At 31.3% G+C, this 18,517-nt stretch overlaps 1 protein-coding gene across 1 annotated transcript; it reads left to right on the top strand.

The window, feature by feature from the left end:
- The first annotated feature begins 12,805 nt into the window (after positions 1 to 12,805).
- LOC146940595 (Cysteine proteinases superfamily protein) lies at positions 12,806 to 17,931 on the top strand. Its single transcript, XM_085754285.1, has 10 exons — positions 12,806 to 13,002; positions 13,144 to 13,330; positions 14,561 to 14,634; positions 15,162 to 15,216; positions 15,339 to 15,413; positions 15,639 to 15,712; positions 15,811 to 15,859; positions 17,278 to 17,362; positions 17,534 to 17,590; positions 17,708 to 17,931. Exons 2-10 carry the CDS (start codon positions 13,154 to 13,156, stop codon positions 17,749 to 17,751), a joined length of 690 nt encoding a protein of 229 aa, XP_085610411.1. The 5' UTR covers positions 12,806 to 13,002; positions 13,144 to 13,153; the 3' UTR covers positions 17,752 to 17,931.
- The last annotated feature ends 586 nt before the right edge of the window (positions 17,932 to 18,517 follow it).

Genomic DNA, 18,517 nt, shown 5'->3' on the forward strand with positions numbered 1-18,517 from the left:
ATTCTCTATATCGAGTTATTACTTGATCTCGATCACCCTAAATCCGAGAAAGAAACCAAAAAATATAAAAAAAATCAAAATGTACACTAATAAGTAACATTGATAATTCATAAAGAAAATTACAACAAATCTTAACTAACTCATCTATCATTTGCATCATAAATAATGAGCTTCATATGTTCCATGAATCCAGCACTCCAAATCCTATTTTCCAAATGTCCAAATCATTTTTGAGATCCTTAATGTAGTCATAATTCCTTGATATTGAAAGTCCTATATAGAAATACAATAATACATCATTTAATTTTATTCTCTTTGTTCATTCTGATATCGAAAGGAGCTAACATATTTCTATGTGATCAATTTTTGTATCATCAAATCAACCTGATCTTAAATGCACAAATTTCTGTATCATCAACTTTCTGGACCTCAATGATATGACCAAAACAAATTTACACCAAGCAACTTTCGAACGGCTCAATGATATAGGAAAGAATAAACCAAATATGAAAACAACTTTAGGATTACTCGCAAAAATTAAAATAACCCGCATGCATCAATTTTTTTCAACTACAATACCAGAAGCTAAAATAACAATTGTGTCAAAATCTTACCATGAGCTAAAATTCAATCATCATGACCTCTACTATACTCCACATAACAAAGGAAGATTTTTCTACAGCCAAGCAACATAACAATTTCTGGTACATAATCCACTAACAATTGAAAAAAAAAACAAAAAACAAAACCCTTAAAATGAAAAATCGTGAAAAAATGAAGAAAACCACCTATGATGAAGCAAAAACTAAACCAGTGTCGAAAAATGAACACCCCAAGCCATAAAAATCAATCAACTCAAGTCATGCATGGTCTCAGAACTATGAAAAAAGAAAGAAAATGACCTCATATGAAGAAGAAAGTGAAAGATTGATCCCAGTTGAACTTAGATACCGTTTAGCGAAAGTTTTTTACGGTCTAAAAGTTACTTCAAAATAAATTTAAAATAAAGGCCTTTGAGAAAGAAGGTAAAATTGTTTGGTTTCTTTAGTTTTAAAGCTATTTTTAAGTTAAATGTTGTTTGGCAAAATATTCTACAAACTTTGAATATTTTTTATGGTGTCGGGGTACGAATTCCGGACTTGGCATATATTTATGCATTGTTCCTATCAACTGAGCTAAGCTCACGATGACAAAACTTTGAATTTATTATGAACTAACATAATAAATAAAAAAATGTTTAAAATATTTTCTGAAGGCTAAAAATGTTAAAAAATAAAAGATATTTTTTTTACAAATACTATATATATTTACTCAATAACGTTTATTTTGTGTAACATGAATACAAATTTGTATCATCATATAAATGACTTGTTAAATATTTGAATAGGAGAAACAATTTAAGGAGCCTGAAATAATAACATAAATAATATCAAATTAGTCGATTTTTTTATTTCAATTATACTCAATAACAAATTTCGTTATAAGAATACCATAATTTTGGTGTCTTTCAAAAATATAAGAATTTATATTATATGATATTATATTTGTTACATTGTTGGTGTCATGGAAACAAATATGTTTAATTTTTTTAAATAAGAAAAAGATATGCATACTTTACTTTTAATTAAAATCAAAATTTTGTAAAAATAATCATACGCATTATTTAACGCCAAAAAAAATTATACGCGTTAGCGTAACAAAAAAACAGACACACATAAAGCATTGCTCAAAACACTAAGGTGTGTGTGTATATATTAGCAAGGTTGAAAAAAGAAAATAAAAATATTTGGTATCATTAAAAGACAGCGTGAATAAAAATATTTGTGAGGTTGTGATGATTAAACGATATTGAAATTAAATATATAAGTGATAAAAAGATAATAAAATTCCTTTGAAAAAAAGGTAATAAAATTAAATGGAACATCCTTAAAAAAAATTAAATGGAACGGTTCAAAAAAAATTAAAAGGAAGAAAAAAATATATTGAAATATAATATTAAAAAATAAAAGAAAAGGCTCCCAACGTGAATTGAAGAGAGATGCTTGTGAAATAAATTGTCGAGAAATAGTTTTTTGAAGTAGCATTCAACAACTTTTGGCCAAAGCTCATTCCATTCAATTTTATGCATTAAAAAAAAGTGTCTTCTTTAGTAAGTACTTAATTGACGTTGTATTTGACCTAACTTCTCCTTAAAAAAGTAGAGAAGTTGAAAAAAACATGGGTCAATCGATATCTTAATCTCCCACAACGGCAGTGTAGAAGCAACTAAATTTGGGAGAAAAAAATTGGTAAATAGTTAAAAATAAAAAAATTGGAAAATAGTTAAAAGTTTTTAAAAATATAAAAATTGGAAAATAGTTAAAAAAAATCGGTGAGGTAGCACTCAACCAAGTAACACTAAAAAAAATTATATGCATTAGCGTAACAAAAAAACAGACAGACGGACATAAAATATTACTCTAAACGTTAATGTATGTGTGTATATATTCGTGAGGTTGAGGAAATAAAATAAAAATATTTGGTATCATTAAATGACAGCGTGAATAAAAATATTTGTGAGGTTGTGATGATTAAACGATATTGAAATTAAATATATAAGTGATAAAAAGATAATAAAATTCCTTTGAAAAAAAGATAATAGAATTAAATGGAACCTCTTTGAAAAATTAAATCGAACGGTTCAAAAAATAAAATAAAAAAAAGTTAAATGGAAGAAAAAAAACATATTGAAATATAATATTAAAAAATAAAAGAAAAGGTTCCTAGTGTGAGTTGAAAAGAGGTGCTTGTGAAATAAATTGTCGAGGAGTAGTTTTATAAAGTATCATTCAACAACTTTTGGCTAAAGCTCATTCCATTCAATTTTATGCATTCAAAAAAAATATTTTTTTTAGTAAGTACATAATTGATATTGTGTTTGACCTAACTTCTCCTTAAAAATATAGAGAAGTTGAAAAAAAAAGTCGGGTCAAACGATACCTTAATCTCCCACAGCTTGAATGTAGAAGCAACTGAATTTAGGATTATTTTTATAAATATAAAATAAATAATAAAATAATATAAAATAAAATATAATATTTGGATAATTAGGTGGCACTCTCCAAGGATATAGAATTATGGAATTACCAAATTGCCCCTCATAGGGGCAAAATTGGAATTTCACATGGTATCAATTTTAATAAATAGTATAGTAGATATTAGTATATTTTGTAAACCAAAGCATTTTGTGCGTAAATGAGAGTAATCTCTCAAGGTAACTAAGATTTAATGCTTAAGAGACTGATATCACCCCACATATATTTTTCTATACGTATTAATCATAGATCAAACTTTGAACTAAAATAATTAAGAGACATATATCCTACACCGTATCGAATCACATGTCTCCCTTCTTCGTCCTCTCAAAATGTCTTCGAATTTTTTTTTTCCTTCATTTATATGATTCTATCACGTACCGAATCCTTATATCCGTGAAAGTTAAGCACATGCGTATGAACTCCTCAATAAATGTGTTTGTACATGGTGTGAAATAAACCATATTGTCAAAACAAAAACAAAAAATGTGTGAAACCAACGAGGATGTGACTAATTAATGGGATTGTACCTCTGCCAAACAATTGATGGTAGTTACGTGTTACTGTCTCTTGTTTGCACTTAACAAGTAGTATGTGAAATCCTCAATTCAAAAAGTTGTTTGTAATTCATCCGTCTCATATATTACTTATATTAATAAGGAACGAATTTATTAATTTAGTTTGTCAAAATACACATGGTTGGATTTTATTGTGTTCTTAATCCAGCCAGTATCTCTCATATTTAAACTATGCTCGATAAATATGAATTACCCACCTTCTATGAAGGTTTCAGAGCGACTGCACAATCATTTCCTTCAAAGTTGGACAAGAGTAGCAAACAAGTTACACTACAAAAATACCAAAAAATACAAGTTATGCAAAGCCTTTGACTAAACACATAAGCGAGTAATTATATTTGTAAAATAATTTTGCGACAATTTTTATGATAATTTTTTCTATTATCTTCTTTTGGAGTAAAAACAATATAGATAAGTAGATAGACATATAGAGAGATCAAGCGAAAAATAAGAGTATGAGTGTGTTGTCTAAAAATAATTGTATAAATATCATTTCTTTTTTTAAATGGATATTTTAGCTAACACATAAGCAATCCTATTACACTTCTCTTTATTCAAATATTTTTATCCTTCATTTCTTGCCATAAGTAGATATGCATTTAGTGCTAGTCCAAAATTCTAAATGAATAGAATTATTATTTTTTTGAACAAACTAAAATGATATATAAACAACTGTGATTTACCCCGCACAAGACGTGCAAAAGGCAAACCACACAAGAGTATTTACAACCTCAACATGCAGAACACAAAGAAAGCACCGCCAAAACCAAAAACAAAATTACAAGTGGACACCCATACAAAGAATTGAGTTTTTCCACCAATCATGATAATTACGATCAAAAGTATATCATAGTTATTCCATTTGATCATATTTATAATAAACAATTCACTTTTTAGGTTCATTAAATAACGGAAGAAACGGTAAATTACGAAAATTGGTAATCCATAAAGGATTTATAACATGTGATAATTAGTGTACCACGACACAATCAACATGTGATAATTAGTAAATTAAAATTGGGAAATGCTAACGAGTGCGTTCGAGACACTCTTTAAACACTTTGAACAGTAAATTTTTATGAAAAGTTGTGTATTCAGTGCATTAGAAATTGAAATATTTAATTTAAAAAAAATATTAATGAAATCCTTAAAGATTGTTCCGGGTGCACTCATAAGCAAGACCCATTAAAATTTAATACTCCATCTATTTCACAACAAATGTCTCTTTAGAAAGAAAATAAATTCAAATGAATGTCATGTTCATTCTTCAATGTAAACCTTTTTAATTATGATCTTCTAATTAGTGTTATGCACACTACGTTCGAAACAATATATTCTACTTTTGTGAAAAACACATCAATAGTTATTAGGGGTAGTTTTACCTCAAAAAAACTAGGGTAGTTAAGTAAAATGCTTATATATATTTTGACAAATTTATAGCATTTCTTAATCTACGTGGAGAAACCTTAAAAGACACTCATCTTAAAATAGATGAAGTAATTGATAAAATGCACCATGACACGGTCAATTTGAATTACTATGGTATATATAGTTTATTTCTTCTCAATATTACATCATAGCATCATGTAATAAGTGACATATCAACATAAAATCATTATAAACGAGATCATCCTCATCTATCCACAATACCTACATAACTTTTCAATACATTGAATAGATATGAGAAAATCTTATGTATGCAATCTCTCAGCCATTAGAAACAAGCATCCAAGACACAACAACAACAAATTGCAGCACAACTGCATGAAATAAAAAATTGACAGATAAATTATTAGATGGTAAAAAATCAAAAGAAAACTTAATTTTTATGTCAGAAAAAGAATTAAGAGGAGTGATTAATTACCATCCCTTCCAGAATCCATCACCTCTGGACTTTGTTTCTGCTGCAAGATTTTGAGGGTATTGTGGATTGTCTTGATTGGTAGGATAACCAACAGGAGGGGGAGGTGCAATTGGAGGTGGAGGATACACTATATTGAAAAGAAATTATATTAATATAGTCACTCACAGATTTTTATTTTTTTTTATTTTTTTAAGATTGCAAAAGGGATATATAAGCCTTGAACATAGAGATATTTCTGAAGGAGTTCTAACTTATGCGGTTAGTGATGGTTTATTTATACGATGCCTTGTGATTCATCGTTTATATGGTAATTGAGTTATACCGTTGAATTTTTTTATATTTTATAGACGAAATGGTAAAAACCATCTGAAAGTTCACACAAACAAAAGGGAACAAGCCTAGATAATCACGGAAAATATATAACCTAACAATTTCAACATTATCGGTTGAGTTAAACCTTACGGGATTAATTCTAATTGACTTATGCCTTAAAATCTAGTTGACCAAGATGTTACGAACTTAATTCATATTTTGAACCCCAAATATACACCTCTCAAATATATAAATTGGATCAGGAGAATAAACATATCTCAATTGATTTTTTACTATAAGTTAAGTTCTCAATAAACAAGTAGAGAAAGCTTGAAGGAAAAGTTATCTTAAGAGCAAAAATTGTTTTTTTCACTAGAGCTTTAAGTGCATGTTTGGATGAGTGATGAGATTGATGAAGTTACTGTCAATTAGCTTTACAAAATCAGTGCCTCACTGTAATTTTTCAATCCCACCATTCATCCAAGTATGCACTAAATGGAGGAACATGTACACACACACAAATATAAAGTACTCAATTAATTAAAATAAAATAACATGTTTGGATTCAGATAGTAAATTTACCTGTGGACTGACCCGAATTCATCTTCAAACTGATGGAAGTTAGAGAGGACACTAATCAAATAAGTAAAACCGTGAAAAAAAGCCTGGTATTAAGATAGGTTGAAATACAAGAATGAAGAATATGTACCTAGTTTAATACTAATATATAGATAGATGGAAACGAAGATAACATGGAAGATGAAATTATGTTGCTTGGAATGCAAAGGAAACAAACAACGTTGGACGGCACACAAAGCCGGCAACTAAAACAAACAGAATCTGAAATAGCAATTTTCATTTTATCATATTTTTTACATAAGTGACGGTTTTGGCCGTCCCTTTTCTTTTTGTGACCAAATCCCATGCTCCTGTATTTTCTGCTCATAAATCTTTAGGCATGTTCATGGGTCTAGCTAAGTTCAATTTTCCAAATGTTTAATGTCATGCAAATGGCAGCTAAAGGTAGAGACCTAACATAACACTAACGATTAAAACAAGGTAGAAAATATAAATTTGAAAGCAAGGTTTAATAGTAATATTTTCCACACCGGCAAGTTTGTGAACAATATAACATAAAAATAATAAAAAATTATCATTGAGGAATACCAAATTTCTTTCATGGTGTTCTCGTCTGAATTAGGGCAAATCATGTTCTTCATATATAAGAAGTGGCAGAGGCCTATTGATGGTCATTATGTCTTTGGACCATAGGGCAACAACATCACATGTTCATTCGATCAGTCTAACATCTTAAATGTAGTTCACTCCTCCTTTTTATATTCACTTGACTATATCCTTCCATAATATTAGCTCAGTCTTATGGCGCCAAGTATTTTATATTTTATATCAGACACAACCTTGAGCATCAAACCCAAAGGGTGAAGATGCTCTAAGTGATCGAACAACCAAAATATTTTATCATATAATTCTACTATTAAGAGTTTGATAATTAATACGATAAAATATATTATTTAAACTTTTTTTTATTGTCTTGGAAGTACAACTAAGATGGTAATAAAATGCTTAAACACATCTAAAAAAAACTACAATAACATTAGATTTATAGAAGCGCATATTCAAATTCGTGATTTTTCATTTCTCAATATTTAGTATGAGTTTTGTTGTTGAATTCAAGTAAGACATTTTCTTGAGTTTAACACATACTCGATCTAAATTTAGATTCTTATATATTGTGATAGGTCATCATTTTAACATGGAAGATTGTTGTTTACACAAAAAGATTTGCTATCACACACCTTGAAATGGCCAAATTATCCTCAATGGTAGTTAATTACCGTTCGCTCCAAAAGAAAAATTAAACACCCAACTATAGTTTAGGATATTGAAGGTCATTTCCAAATGTGTGATAACAGTTTTAAAGTCTAAATAGCAAATGTCTTAATAATGTCCCAGCCTCCCAGGTCCAAATTGGGTGGAAAAGAGAATAAGTCCAGCAATAAGGCATATTCGGGCCAGTAATATTGAAACTAATATTGACTAAAGCGGTATAATAGTAATAAGAAACAAAGAAGAAGAAGAAGAAGAAGAGAAAGAGGGGGGAGAGTGGGATGAGAAAATGTGAGGAAAAGAGGGAGTATGTGAGGGTTTTTATAGGGGGTGATAGACTTTTAGCAAGTGTACTAAAAATATATCGAAGTAATAAAATTTATAAGTTCGTATCCACAGGGACTGTTTCAATTTCTACTCGGCAAAAGCGTTAAAATAAAGGATTTAACAAATAGCGGGTATGTAGAGCATATATTTGATTGAGTTCAACAGTAAATAAAAATAAAAATAAATAGTTTTGGAAAATATAGAGATAAAAAGTGAGGTCTTTCGAATCAATTAATTATCGCTGTTTGGTAAATTGCACTTAGTCTCTACAATTATTCTCCTAGACTCATGACAAATTAACAAAATAGTTTTGATCAATCCCTTGACTCAGAACACACTTCTAAAGCTACAACACCCTAATCCCTTAGGTGAGTTCGTAACCGTTGAAGGCTTTATGAACGTTAATTTTTTTATGTCATAACCTAACAATCATCTATCCCTAGACTGACCCGTTAGATTAACCAGAATTATTAGATCCAATTCAATAGCTAGGGTCAGTAGTCAATTGATATTTGAATTCAGTTTATATGTGATCAGTATACAAAAAGCATTAAGAGCAAACAATTCTGAATAAAACTAGGATTATAATTGTATTGAAAAGAGTTTATACAATCACATGGTTCAAACAGCTCAAATTAAAATCATCTCAGACCTAATCAAAGGAAATTAGCTAGACATGATCAAAGGAATAAACAACATAGTAAAAGAAAATAAACCGATAGAGTTCCGTCGTTGTCGGCGTTGCTCCTCAAGTTAATTCCAATCGCTACTGTTATGAAGTTCTTCTATGTTCATGTGCCTTCCTTCCTCTCTGCCGAAAACGTGATTGCCGAAACGTAGCTTTGTGCCAAGCCGTCAATATATCCCTTTTGTTTCGCTGTTTCCCTTTTTATATGTGCCTCTTGTGGACCTTTTTCTCTTGGAAATATCAGACTTGCGTTCATCTCTTTCTTTTCGGATCAGGCCCTCCAAATTTGATCATAATCCAATTCCACTTTAATTCCAGCGCCCCCTACTTCCTTATATTAACATCCTTTGACTTTTATAATCCAACCACACCTAATTCTCCTAATGAGCCATCCATAAGGTATACACCACACCTAATTCTCCTAATGAGTCATCCATAAGGTATACATGCTGTATCTTTTCCTCTATGTGACAATTCACATTAATAATAACAATAATAGGAATAATATTAAACTATTTGACTCGACAAATCAAAACCGACATTTTATTCTAAATGACTCTAAATAAACAATAAACTAATAAAAATAGATTAAAAACTTAATTAAAAAGTCTCTAAAAATAGTGCATGACTGACTGTCATCAGGGGGTATTAGGTATTTAGCACTTAATGAGTTAAAAAACGTGGTCAAAACAAGTGGAAAACGTGTAAAAAACAGTCAAGACCATTGACTACCGTCCAAAAAACGTTTGTGCTTCAGTTTTTAGCACCAGCAACTTGCGCAAGTTAACTTGCGCATAGCTTATAAGTTGCGTGCCTTAAGTTACGCACATCTTATAAGGTGTGTTAGTTTAGTCACGCAGCGTGACTTAACTAACGCAATATATTTTTTATTATAAAGTAAAAAAAATAAATTAGAATAAAGTAAATAAAATAAATTATAATAAAATTTGAATAAATATTGCGAGAGCGTGAATTCGAATAAATATTGCGATAGCGTGAATTCAAATAAATATTCGAATTAAGGTTTCGTTACATTACATAAACGACAAGTATGTCAACAATTACAATACATTACATGCACCTTCCAACTGCAACAATTATCTTACCACTGAATGAGGCAAATTCAAACTTGCTAAGCCGCATGACTCCAGCATACGATCAGCATCTCGAATGATGGTATTCAAGTGCCAACGAAATGAGGTCCATTCCTTGACACTTGAATACCAACGTTCAAGATGCTCATCGAATGTTGGAGTCATGCCGATTAACAAGTTTGAATTGCCCCATCCAGTGTAAGACAATTGTTGCAGTTGGAATGTGCATTCCAACTACAACAATTGTCGTCTTATCTCTGAAATGGGGTAAGTTCAAACTAGCCAAACAGCAGGACTCAAGCATTTCGCTCGACATTCATGCTTTCCTTTGAAAAGAATAAATTTTTGTTAGGCTTGATTTAGATGAAGGTATTCAAGTGCCACCGAAATGAGGTCCATTCCTTGACACTTAATACCTTCATCTAAACCAGCCTAACAAGAATTTAATCTTTTCAAAGGAAAAACATGAATGCCGAGCGAAATGCTTGAGTCCTCGCCGTTTGGCAAGTTTGAATTACCCCATTTCAGAGGTAAGACAAATGTTGTAGTTAGAATGCACCTTATTATCCTAACTAATGACGATCTTCTGGCGGAATCAAGCTGTTGATGATATCTTCAGTTGATCTCAGCAACGTCACCCGCATATCGATCCACTGGAACTTGGTGTGCTCCTAAAACATGCTCGTCACGTTTTCGTCGTTCTTTAACTCCACCCAAGTGAATGATACGTTCCCCTCGTCGAGCTTTGGACGTTTATACCGAACATTTTCCACCCTCCTTGTGTCTCTAGGGTTGAGTGCTTGGTTGAATTCATTAAGTTGATCCTTGGGACCTCTTAACGTTACATCAAGGCACCGAACCTTCAACCTCTGAGGTTCTCTGCCGTTGAATTCTGCATGAACGTCGATCCACCCGACCATTGCTTCAAATCTACACAATAAGAAATTAAACACAATCAATGAAAAAACTCATTCAAACATTTCATCAAACACTTGGAGTGCAAATTATACATAAACCCTAAAAATTATACATTAAACATAAACATGCAAACATCTAAATAATTAAGCAATATTACTCATTTGAATGTAACATTGTATCATATCTTGCAAAAAAAATCAAAATTTAAACAAACTCTAATTCTAAAAAAATTCTCTTAAAAAAATCTCAAAACTACAACATAAACATGCAAACATCTAAACATTTAAGCAACGCAAGTCATTTACATGTAAACATTGTATGATTTCTTGCCAAAAACACCAAAATTTAAACAAACTCTAAATCTAAAAAATTTCTAACATGCAAACATAAAAGGTTAATGGTGTTTGATCCTGAAAACGTACTTGTTATTGGAGTGTTGTTTGATTTGAACTTGAAGGAATTTTGGATTTGGGTGATTTGAGAGAGATTTTTGAGATTTTTTTTTTTTGATTTTAGATGAGAAATGAGGAAATGAGGTGGTCTGCATGTTTAAGACAGCACGCCACGTGAGTTAACTAACGCTGCGTTAGTTAACTCACGTGACGTTAGTTAAGTGGCGCATGATTAACACTTGCGCATGTTAACTTGCGCAAGGGCATTTTTGGTAGGCTTGCAGGGCGCGAGCAAAATGTGCAGGGTGAAGAGCAAAATTCAGTTTTATTTCTTGGTAGCCACATGTAGGACATTTTTCTATTTATTGGCCGTGAAAATACTTATATTTTTTGGGTCATGCTAACCAGTGCCCCCGAGGCACTGGTTAAGCATACAAAAAAAAATTATTAGCAAAAAAGAAAACTGTTTTGACTTATTTATGAATTAATTACACAATTTTCAATGCAATATTTACTGTAATTTCTTTTTTTAATATCTTAACCAGTGTCCCAGAGGCACCGGTTATCATTTTCCATATTTTTTTCTTCACATGTCTACATTTTTTTCTTCTTCATGTAATTGGATCATAATTAGTGATATTACGTTTTTAGTTGATAAGTAGTAATTGGATCATAATTGTTTAATAAGTGCGACTTTATAGTGAGAATGGTTTTAGAAAATATCTCCAAAACTAGTTCAGATTTTAAAGTTGAAGTTGGTTGAATGTGAGGGTTATTTGAGTAAGGACATTTGAATTGAAGTAAAAAGAAAAATGAAATTAAATTTGCTTTTAATTTAAAATACCGAATGTAAATGACTTGGAAGTGAAGTAAAAATGTTTCCCTTGCAATGAATGACGGTGGATATCTTATTGAGTTGGGTTGTCTCTTTGTGGCTCCATTCAACGGAGAAGATGTTTTTGACACAAATGTCAGACATTATTAATATCACTTAATGCATAAATTTTTAGAGCAAACTTTTTTTTAGAGGAGACCAAACTTAAAGTCTCTGATCTATTTTTTTTATTAAAAAAAGGACGAATCATTTGATTATATCTAAAAAAAATTGCTTTCCTTCGTCTAGTTGTTTTATTGAATAAAAAAATTTCAAGTTGGAAAAAAGACACAAACACTCTCGTTTCATTTTTAAGTGTCGTTTTTTAATATTTTTATACATAAATTCATTAATTTTGATATCATTCTATCTATGTTTTCTTTTTTACACATAGATATCATTCTATCTATGTTTTCCACAACACATTAATTATTTATTAATCTTATTTTATCTTTTCTTTTATTAGTCATAGATAACTAAAAAATATTACTAACAAATCGATAATTGATGTTGCATTAATCTTTGAAAATCATACATTAATAATTTAATAATTTTTTTTAACAAATGCGACATTAAAAAAAAAACATGATAGATTTTAAAAGAATCCTATTTTTTGGATGAGGTCTGAAAATGGTGATTTGTATAAGATGAGTAAAACTTAATACTAAAATATTATGCATGTGTTGTAACGTTGAATTGACTCCCTCCAAATATTAGATTCGGTAATTAGTCGTAATTGCATGATGATTTGACAAAATGAAAATAAGACTCAACAGTGGTCAATTACGTAACAATTCTTTATATAGAAGCAGCCGTGTTTGGTTTTTCATTTCTTCATTCCAGAAGCCAAACTGTTTGAACTCTTCCCATCACACGCACGCACGCCTACGTTTCTTTACTTCACCTCCCTTCTTTCTTTCTCTTTCTTTCTTCTCTTCTAACTTTTACTTTTTTTAACAAATTAAGATCTCAACTACAATCTCAATATATTCTTTTTTTCTTTTATCCAAGCTAATTTATTCAGTTTTTAAGGGTAAGAAATTTCATATTTACTTATATTGTTTGTTCCATATCGATATTTATTATATCATCTTTCCATTGATTATTATTGTGTTTTTTCTTCTTTTGTTCAGATTCCTAATTTGTTTGTAATTGTTGTTTTGATTGATGTTAGGAAAGTAAGTATGGGTGAGAACCTAGGAAGGAATGGAAGTGGGAGTTCCAGCTCAAGTTTGGGCAGCAGCTTTCATGAGGACACTGAGGATGATCAAACCATTGCTAACATGTTGGCTCAAGACGAAACTCTCCACGCCGGTAGCAGACAGCTCGGGAAGCGCCTTTCCCACTTAGATTCCATTCCAGTATGTTTTTGTCGCTATAATTGATTTTGGAGGTGTATAGTTAATTTTGATATGTTTGGTTTGGTTGCTCTCGAGTATAATTGATTTTGCTTTGAGAGTTGATTTTAACTTGAAGTCAGGATTTGTAACTTTGAGTCTAGACATGATTTTTACACTGAAATTTATTGTTCTACTCATTTTTACGTTAATGTATTCAAACATAAATCACTTTACATTCAACTCATTTTAAGTAAAATCAATTTTCGTCACGTAGAACCAAACTACGAGATATTAGAATATAAATGTTAAGCTCAACTAAAGGGATATTTTGCAAAATGTAGTTTGTAAAACTGATTTGGAGAGGTGATCAGAGTCTGTTATGATTATGAAACCTGCTTGGAACTGGGCCTCTAAAATGTTTAAACGGCCTTGTTGGGATTGCACTGTAAACAAATACTCCTTCCGTCTCACAATATTAGTCGTTTAAAGTTTGTGCACGATTATTAAGGAAATGATTAATTATGTTGATTTCAGTGGTAAAATTAGTAGCATTTTCTAAAACACCCTTATTAATTGTAGTTAGTGAAGTAGTTAAGTTGAATGAAATTCAATAAATGAGGGTATAATAGTTGGAAAAAATAATAAATGCTGCATTGGTATTGTAAAGTGACAATTATTTTGAGAAAAAGAGAAAATGTTAAAGAGACAATAATTGTGAGACGGAGGGAGTACTACATACAAACCAACTTTGCTACCTAAAATTAGAACTGGGCCTCTAAAATGTTTAAGACAGCCCTGTTGGGATTGTACTGTAAACTGCAGTAAACCAGGAGAAGCCTTCTTATTGTAGATTTTACTTCATCTTTCAACTAATGTTGATTGCGCTGCTAAATATAGAGTGCTACACCTTCTAAACCTCTTCCTATTTTGATCAGAATATGTTAGATTAGGTTAGAATATAATAGAAGATATAGTGCAACTTGAAATCTGTCTTGAAGTTGGTGTATAAGAGATTGGAAATATACAAGTTTGTATATCAACTAACATCCTAAAATGCTTGTATCTTATATGCATTATTTATTCTGATTTCCAAATCTTCATGTGACCACTTCACCCATACAAAATTTCCATGTTAAGGGCTACCTACTTTACACAACCCTTTGTTTAGTTTTTGTGATATTGTTTGTATATTGTTACCTGCATTGTGAATTTGAGATGAGAATACTAATTCAGTATGTTGGCACTTGGCAGCACGCTCCCCGTGTTAATGGAGAGATTCCTGATGTCAATGACGCAACACTAGACCACGAGACGCTGTCAGAAAGGTGTCAAACACTAGCTTGATGTACAGTTATCGTTGTTTTTGTTTTAAAACTACACGAACCAACTGTTTTATTCACATATTTGTCTTTGTATTATAAATGAAATTAATATTGCCATGTTTGTATGCTTTGCATATTGGAAATTTTCAGTCAGATTGTTGCGAATGCTAAAGCAAACATGTTCAATTTCCTTGATCTTATTAATGACGTGATGAGGGAGATATGTAGATAGAGATATAGTTTGTTCTTTGAGAGATTTATTTATGATACACCTTTTATTTTTCAATTTCTGTGAGAATTCTATACTTCTTTACATATTTCGTTATAGAGAAACCTTAGTTAAATCAAGAGATAACGTGATTGAGTATTTTGTACCATAGAGAGATGCAATTATGTCAATAATGACAGTGTTAATCGTGGAACAGTGGAAGGGAGGGAGCATAGCTGATGTGAAACAAAATCCAGATATTTGTTTTTATCAATAAGGTATTTTGTTCTATGTAATAATTATGGTGCATCATTTTCTACAGGTTGGTTACATATGGCTTGTCTGAGCTACAGATGGAGGGTGATGGGAATTGCCAGGTACTTAGGTTTCTTTCCTTAAAAAGAAAATTTGTATGCCATCTTACTTTTTACCCATTATTTGGCACTTTTGTTACATGTTCCTTCGTTTTATTGTCTAATATCTGTGAAAAACTTAACAGTTCCGAGCTATAGCTGATCAGTTGTTCCAAAATCCTGATTACCACAAGTATGTGAGGAGGCAGGTCGTTAAGCAGGTAGGTTTGTTACAGGCATAGCCTTTTTAGTGCACAAATTTCATTCAGCTATTTTAAAATATTTCAGTGAAAAACAGTATGGCGTCCTCACCTGTTTTTCTTACTTCGTGCCGTTTAAGTGTACTGGCGATTGGACAGTGTTCCAAAGTATTCAGTTTTCTCAACAAGCCTATTATTCACATTCTAATCTATCACTTCTTTTTTGGCTTGTATTGTTTCTCCCAGCTAAAGCATCACAAAAAATTGTATGAGTCTTATGTACCAATGAAATACAAAAGCTACATCAAGCAGATGAAAAAGTTAGTTATCAGTACTGATCAATTTTACTTTGATTTCATTAGAGAGAAGAGTATCAATGGAAAAACTAATTGGATACTTTCATGTTGTCTGGCAATAGATCAGGAGAGTGGGGAGATCATGTTACTCTACAAGCAGCAGCAGACCGTGTGAGTAATCTAAATTCTATAGATCTCTAATTTAGCTAAAGGCTTAACAAGTTTCATCTTTGTTTTCCTCCCTGAATACATATTTGTTGTCATTCTAAGGACTTTGTTGTACAATTAGGAGACTGCGAACCATTATATATCTAGATAGAATAAAGACCATAATTACAGTAGACTGATAAAAATATCGGTTTGTATGTGAAGACATCACATACACTTCAATAGCTTGTGTCTTCTACTTGTATTGTTTTTGAGGTCATTCGCTTCACTCCACTATCCGAGATTGATATCTATTGTCCACTTACACAACCAAATGCAACCTTGGGTCGTATGGTTATAGAGCATAGAGCAGTCAGCTTTGTTGTGGATCAAACCAAACTGTTTTCTTCTTTGTTTAGTCGTATTGGTAGAATTCACCTTTTTCTTTAGCAGGTCTGAGAAGTATGGCTCTGCTTATTCGTTTAGGAATTATTTGTTTTACTGATTATGTTGGCTATAATATTTTTCTTGATCTTACAAGGAAATCATAATCTATTTCCTTTGCTTGTCTTACAAGGTTTAGGGATAAGGAATTAGATAATACGGCAACATCAAATTCGGACTTTAAATAGTACTTCTTTGACGAGCTTGCTACTAAAATTATAACTATTAATTGTTTGATTCCATTCATCAATTAGAGAACACTGTACAGTAACATTAATTAGCCAAAAGAAAGGGAACTCTTGTTTGTCTGTTGTATGGTTAATTTTAGTTTCTCTCTATAGTTTATAGTATGAAGAGGTTGTGACATCTTTGATCAATTTTTAGCCTAGTAGGCACACTGTTTTCTTATAATTAATTTTTTTTAGGAAGCTATATACTGTGGCCAACGTTGATTAAGTAAGCAAGCTAGTCTGGTTTTTAAGACATACGGCTCTCCCCCACCCAATACTATAGTGCTAATTTTTTGGGTTAGGATTTTCTTAAGAGCTTAGCCATTAAAATTAGTGCTTTCAGAGAAAGGACTATCTATAGGCTGAATTAAGGTACATTGTACTCGCAGCGATTCTGTACCAAATATTGATATGAATGAATCCACAAGTGTCAATAGGGTGAAGTTGTGGTGAACCTTGTGATTCTTAAAGGGTTGACAATGGTATGTCCACATTGAGTAAATAAGGAAAGCTCAATGTGTTTATTTAAACGAAGGGGCTCTCTGTTATTTTTCATGGACTTAAGTCGGTCAAACAAACAATATGTTGCCTACTCGTTGAAATTCTACTTTTAGGGTGCTCATTTTGTGTTTATTTCCTATTCTGTTGTAAATTTCTAGAAAAAAAAATTGCTTTCAATATTTAAAGTATGTAGTAACTAAGCTAACATACTTCTTTGTTGATATATTTGTAAAATTGTTTTCTGACCTACTCATGGTTTTTCTTCAGTTTGATGCCAAAATTTGCTTAGTGACCTCTTTCAGAGACACTTGCTATATTGAGATTCTTCCGACTAACAAAAGGCCCACAAGAGGCAAGTATTGCTATGTTGCTTACTTTTTTATTCTTTAAAGATTAATTATCAGTCAAAACACAGACACAGAATAAAAACAAATTTCATCCTTAGTTATTAGTTTATCCCTAACTCCCGGCTTTATATTTCATTCTTATTAATATCTGATTATGATTCTTTTTGGAATTACAGAGTTGTGGCTAAGCTTTTGGAGTGAAGTGCACTATAACTCATTGTACACAAGCGGAGGTGATGTATTGATAACTTTGAAATGGATTTTTCTTCTTACTTACTCTATCTTGTCTTCATTGTCAGAAGTGCTGTCAAACAATAAGCTTATATTTTATTCATTCAATGAATTTGCAGATGTTCCTTCTAGAGTACCAAAGAAAAAGTATTGGCTCTTCTAGACAGATGGCAGGTTACGAAATCATACGAAGAGTTTATAATGGATACTATTTTTAAACCTTGTAGTCCCTTCTAGGGAAAACAGATTATGCATAATATTTAGCAAACTATCATATTTGTACATATTGCATTATGTAAGCATAGCTAAACTCTGATTAATTTATCCTAACTTTCATTGTACAGTCTGATTTCCTTACAAGTAGAGTGCAAAATTTATTTCTTTACATTGAAGGTTAAAACAATTTGGTCTTTTATTATATCTTCTTCTCCCCTTGCCAAGGTTCGCTTTTGTTACATTGGCATCCCATGTGTAGATAAACAACCAATTTAAATTTTAATTTGTATAAAAATAGATCTATGCATTACAAACTTGTTCAATTTTTTGTAATCATTCATTTGGTTTAGATAATTTCTCAATCCACCCCTATATTGCTCAAATATGTCAAAGTAAATCGAACATAAGGGGGGCGGATTGAAAAATCATCTTAGTTTATTAGTTGGAGCAGCAACGATATTCAACTCGAAGTGGATATTGTTTGCAAACCCAGTGGTTGGTAGCACAAATTATGGCAGTAGCTACATCCTTCAACGGGGAATGCTGAGATTGGGGAAATGGAAAACCGCTTGCAACAATTGTAATGTGGTTACTTAACAGTTAAGTTAACACACAATGAGGTATAAAAATGATTGTAAACGTAGGAGATGAAGGGAACTCTCGTTAGATCTAATTTCGAGAGTTACACGTCGGAATATATTTGACGTGGCAAA

Source organism: Medicago sativa, chromosome 3 (genome assembly GCF_051527215.1).
Source record: "Medicago sativa cultivar Bolivia chromosome 3, Bolivia_mono, whole genome shotgun sequence".
NCBI classification, from domain to species: Eukaryota; Viridiplantae; Streptophyta; class Magnoliopsida; order Fabales; family Fabaceae; genus Medicago; species Medicago sativa.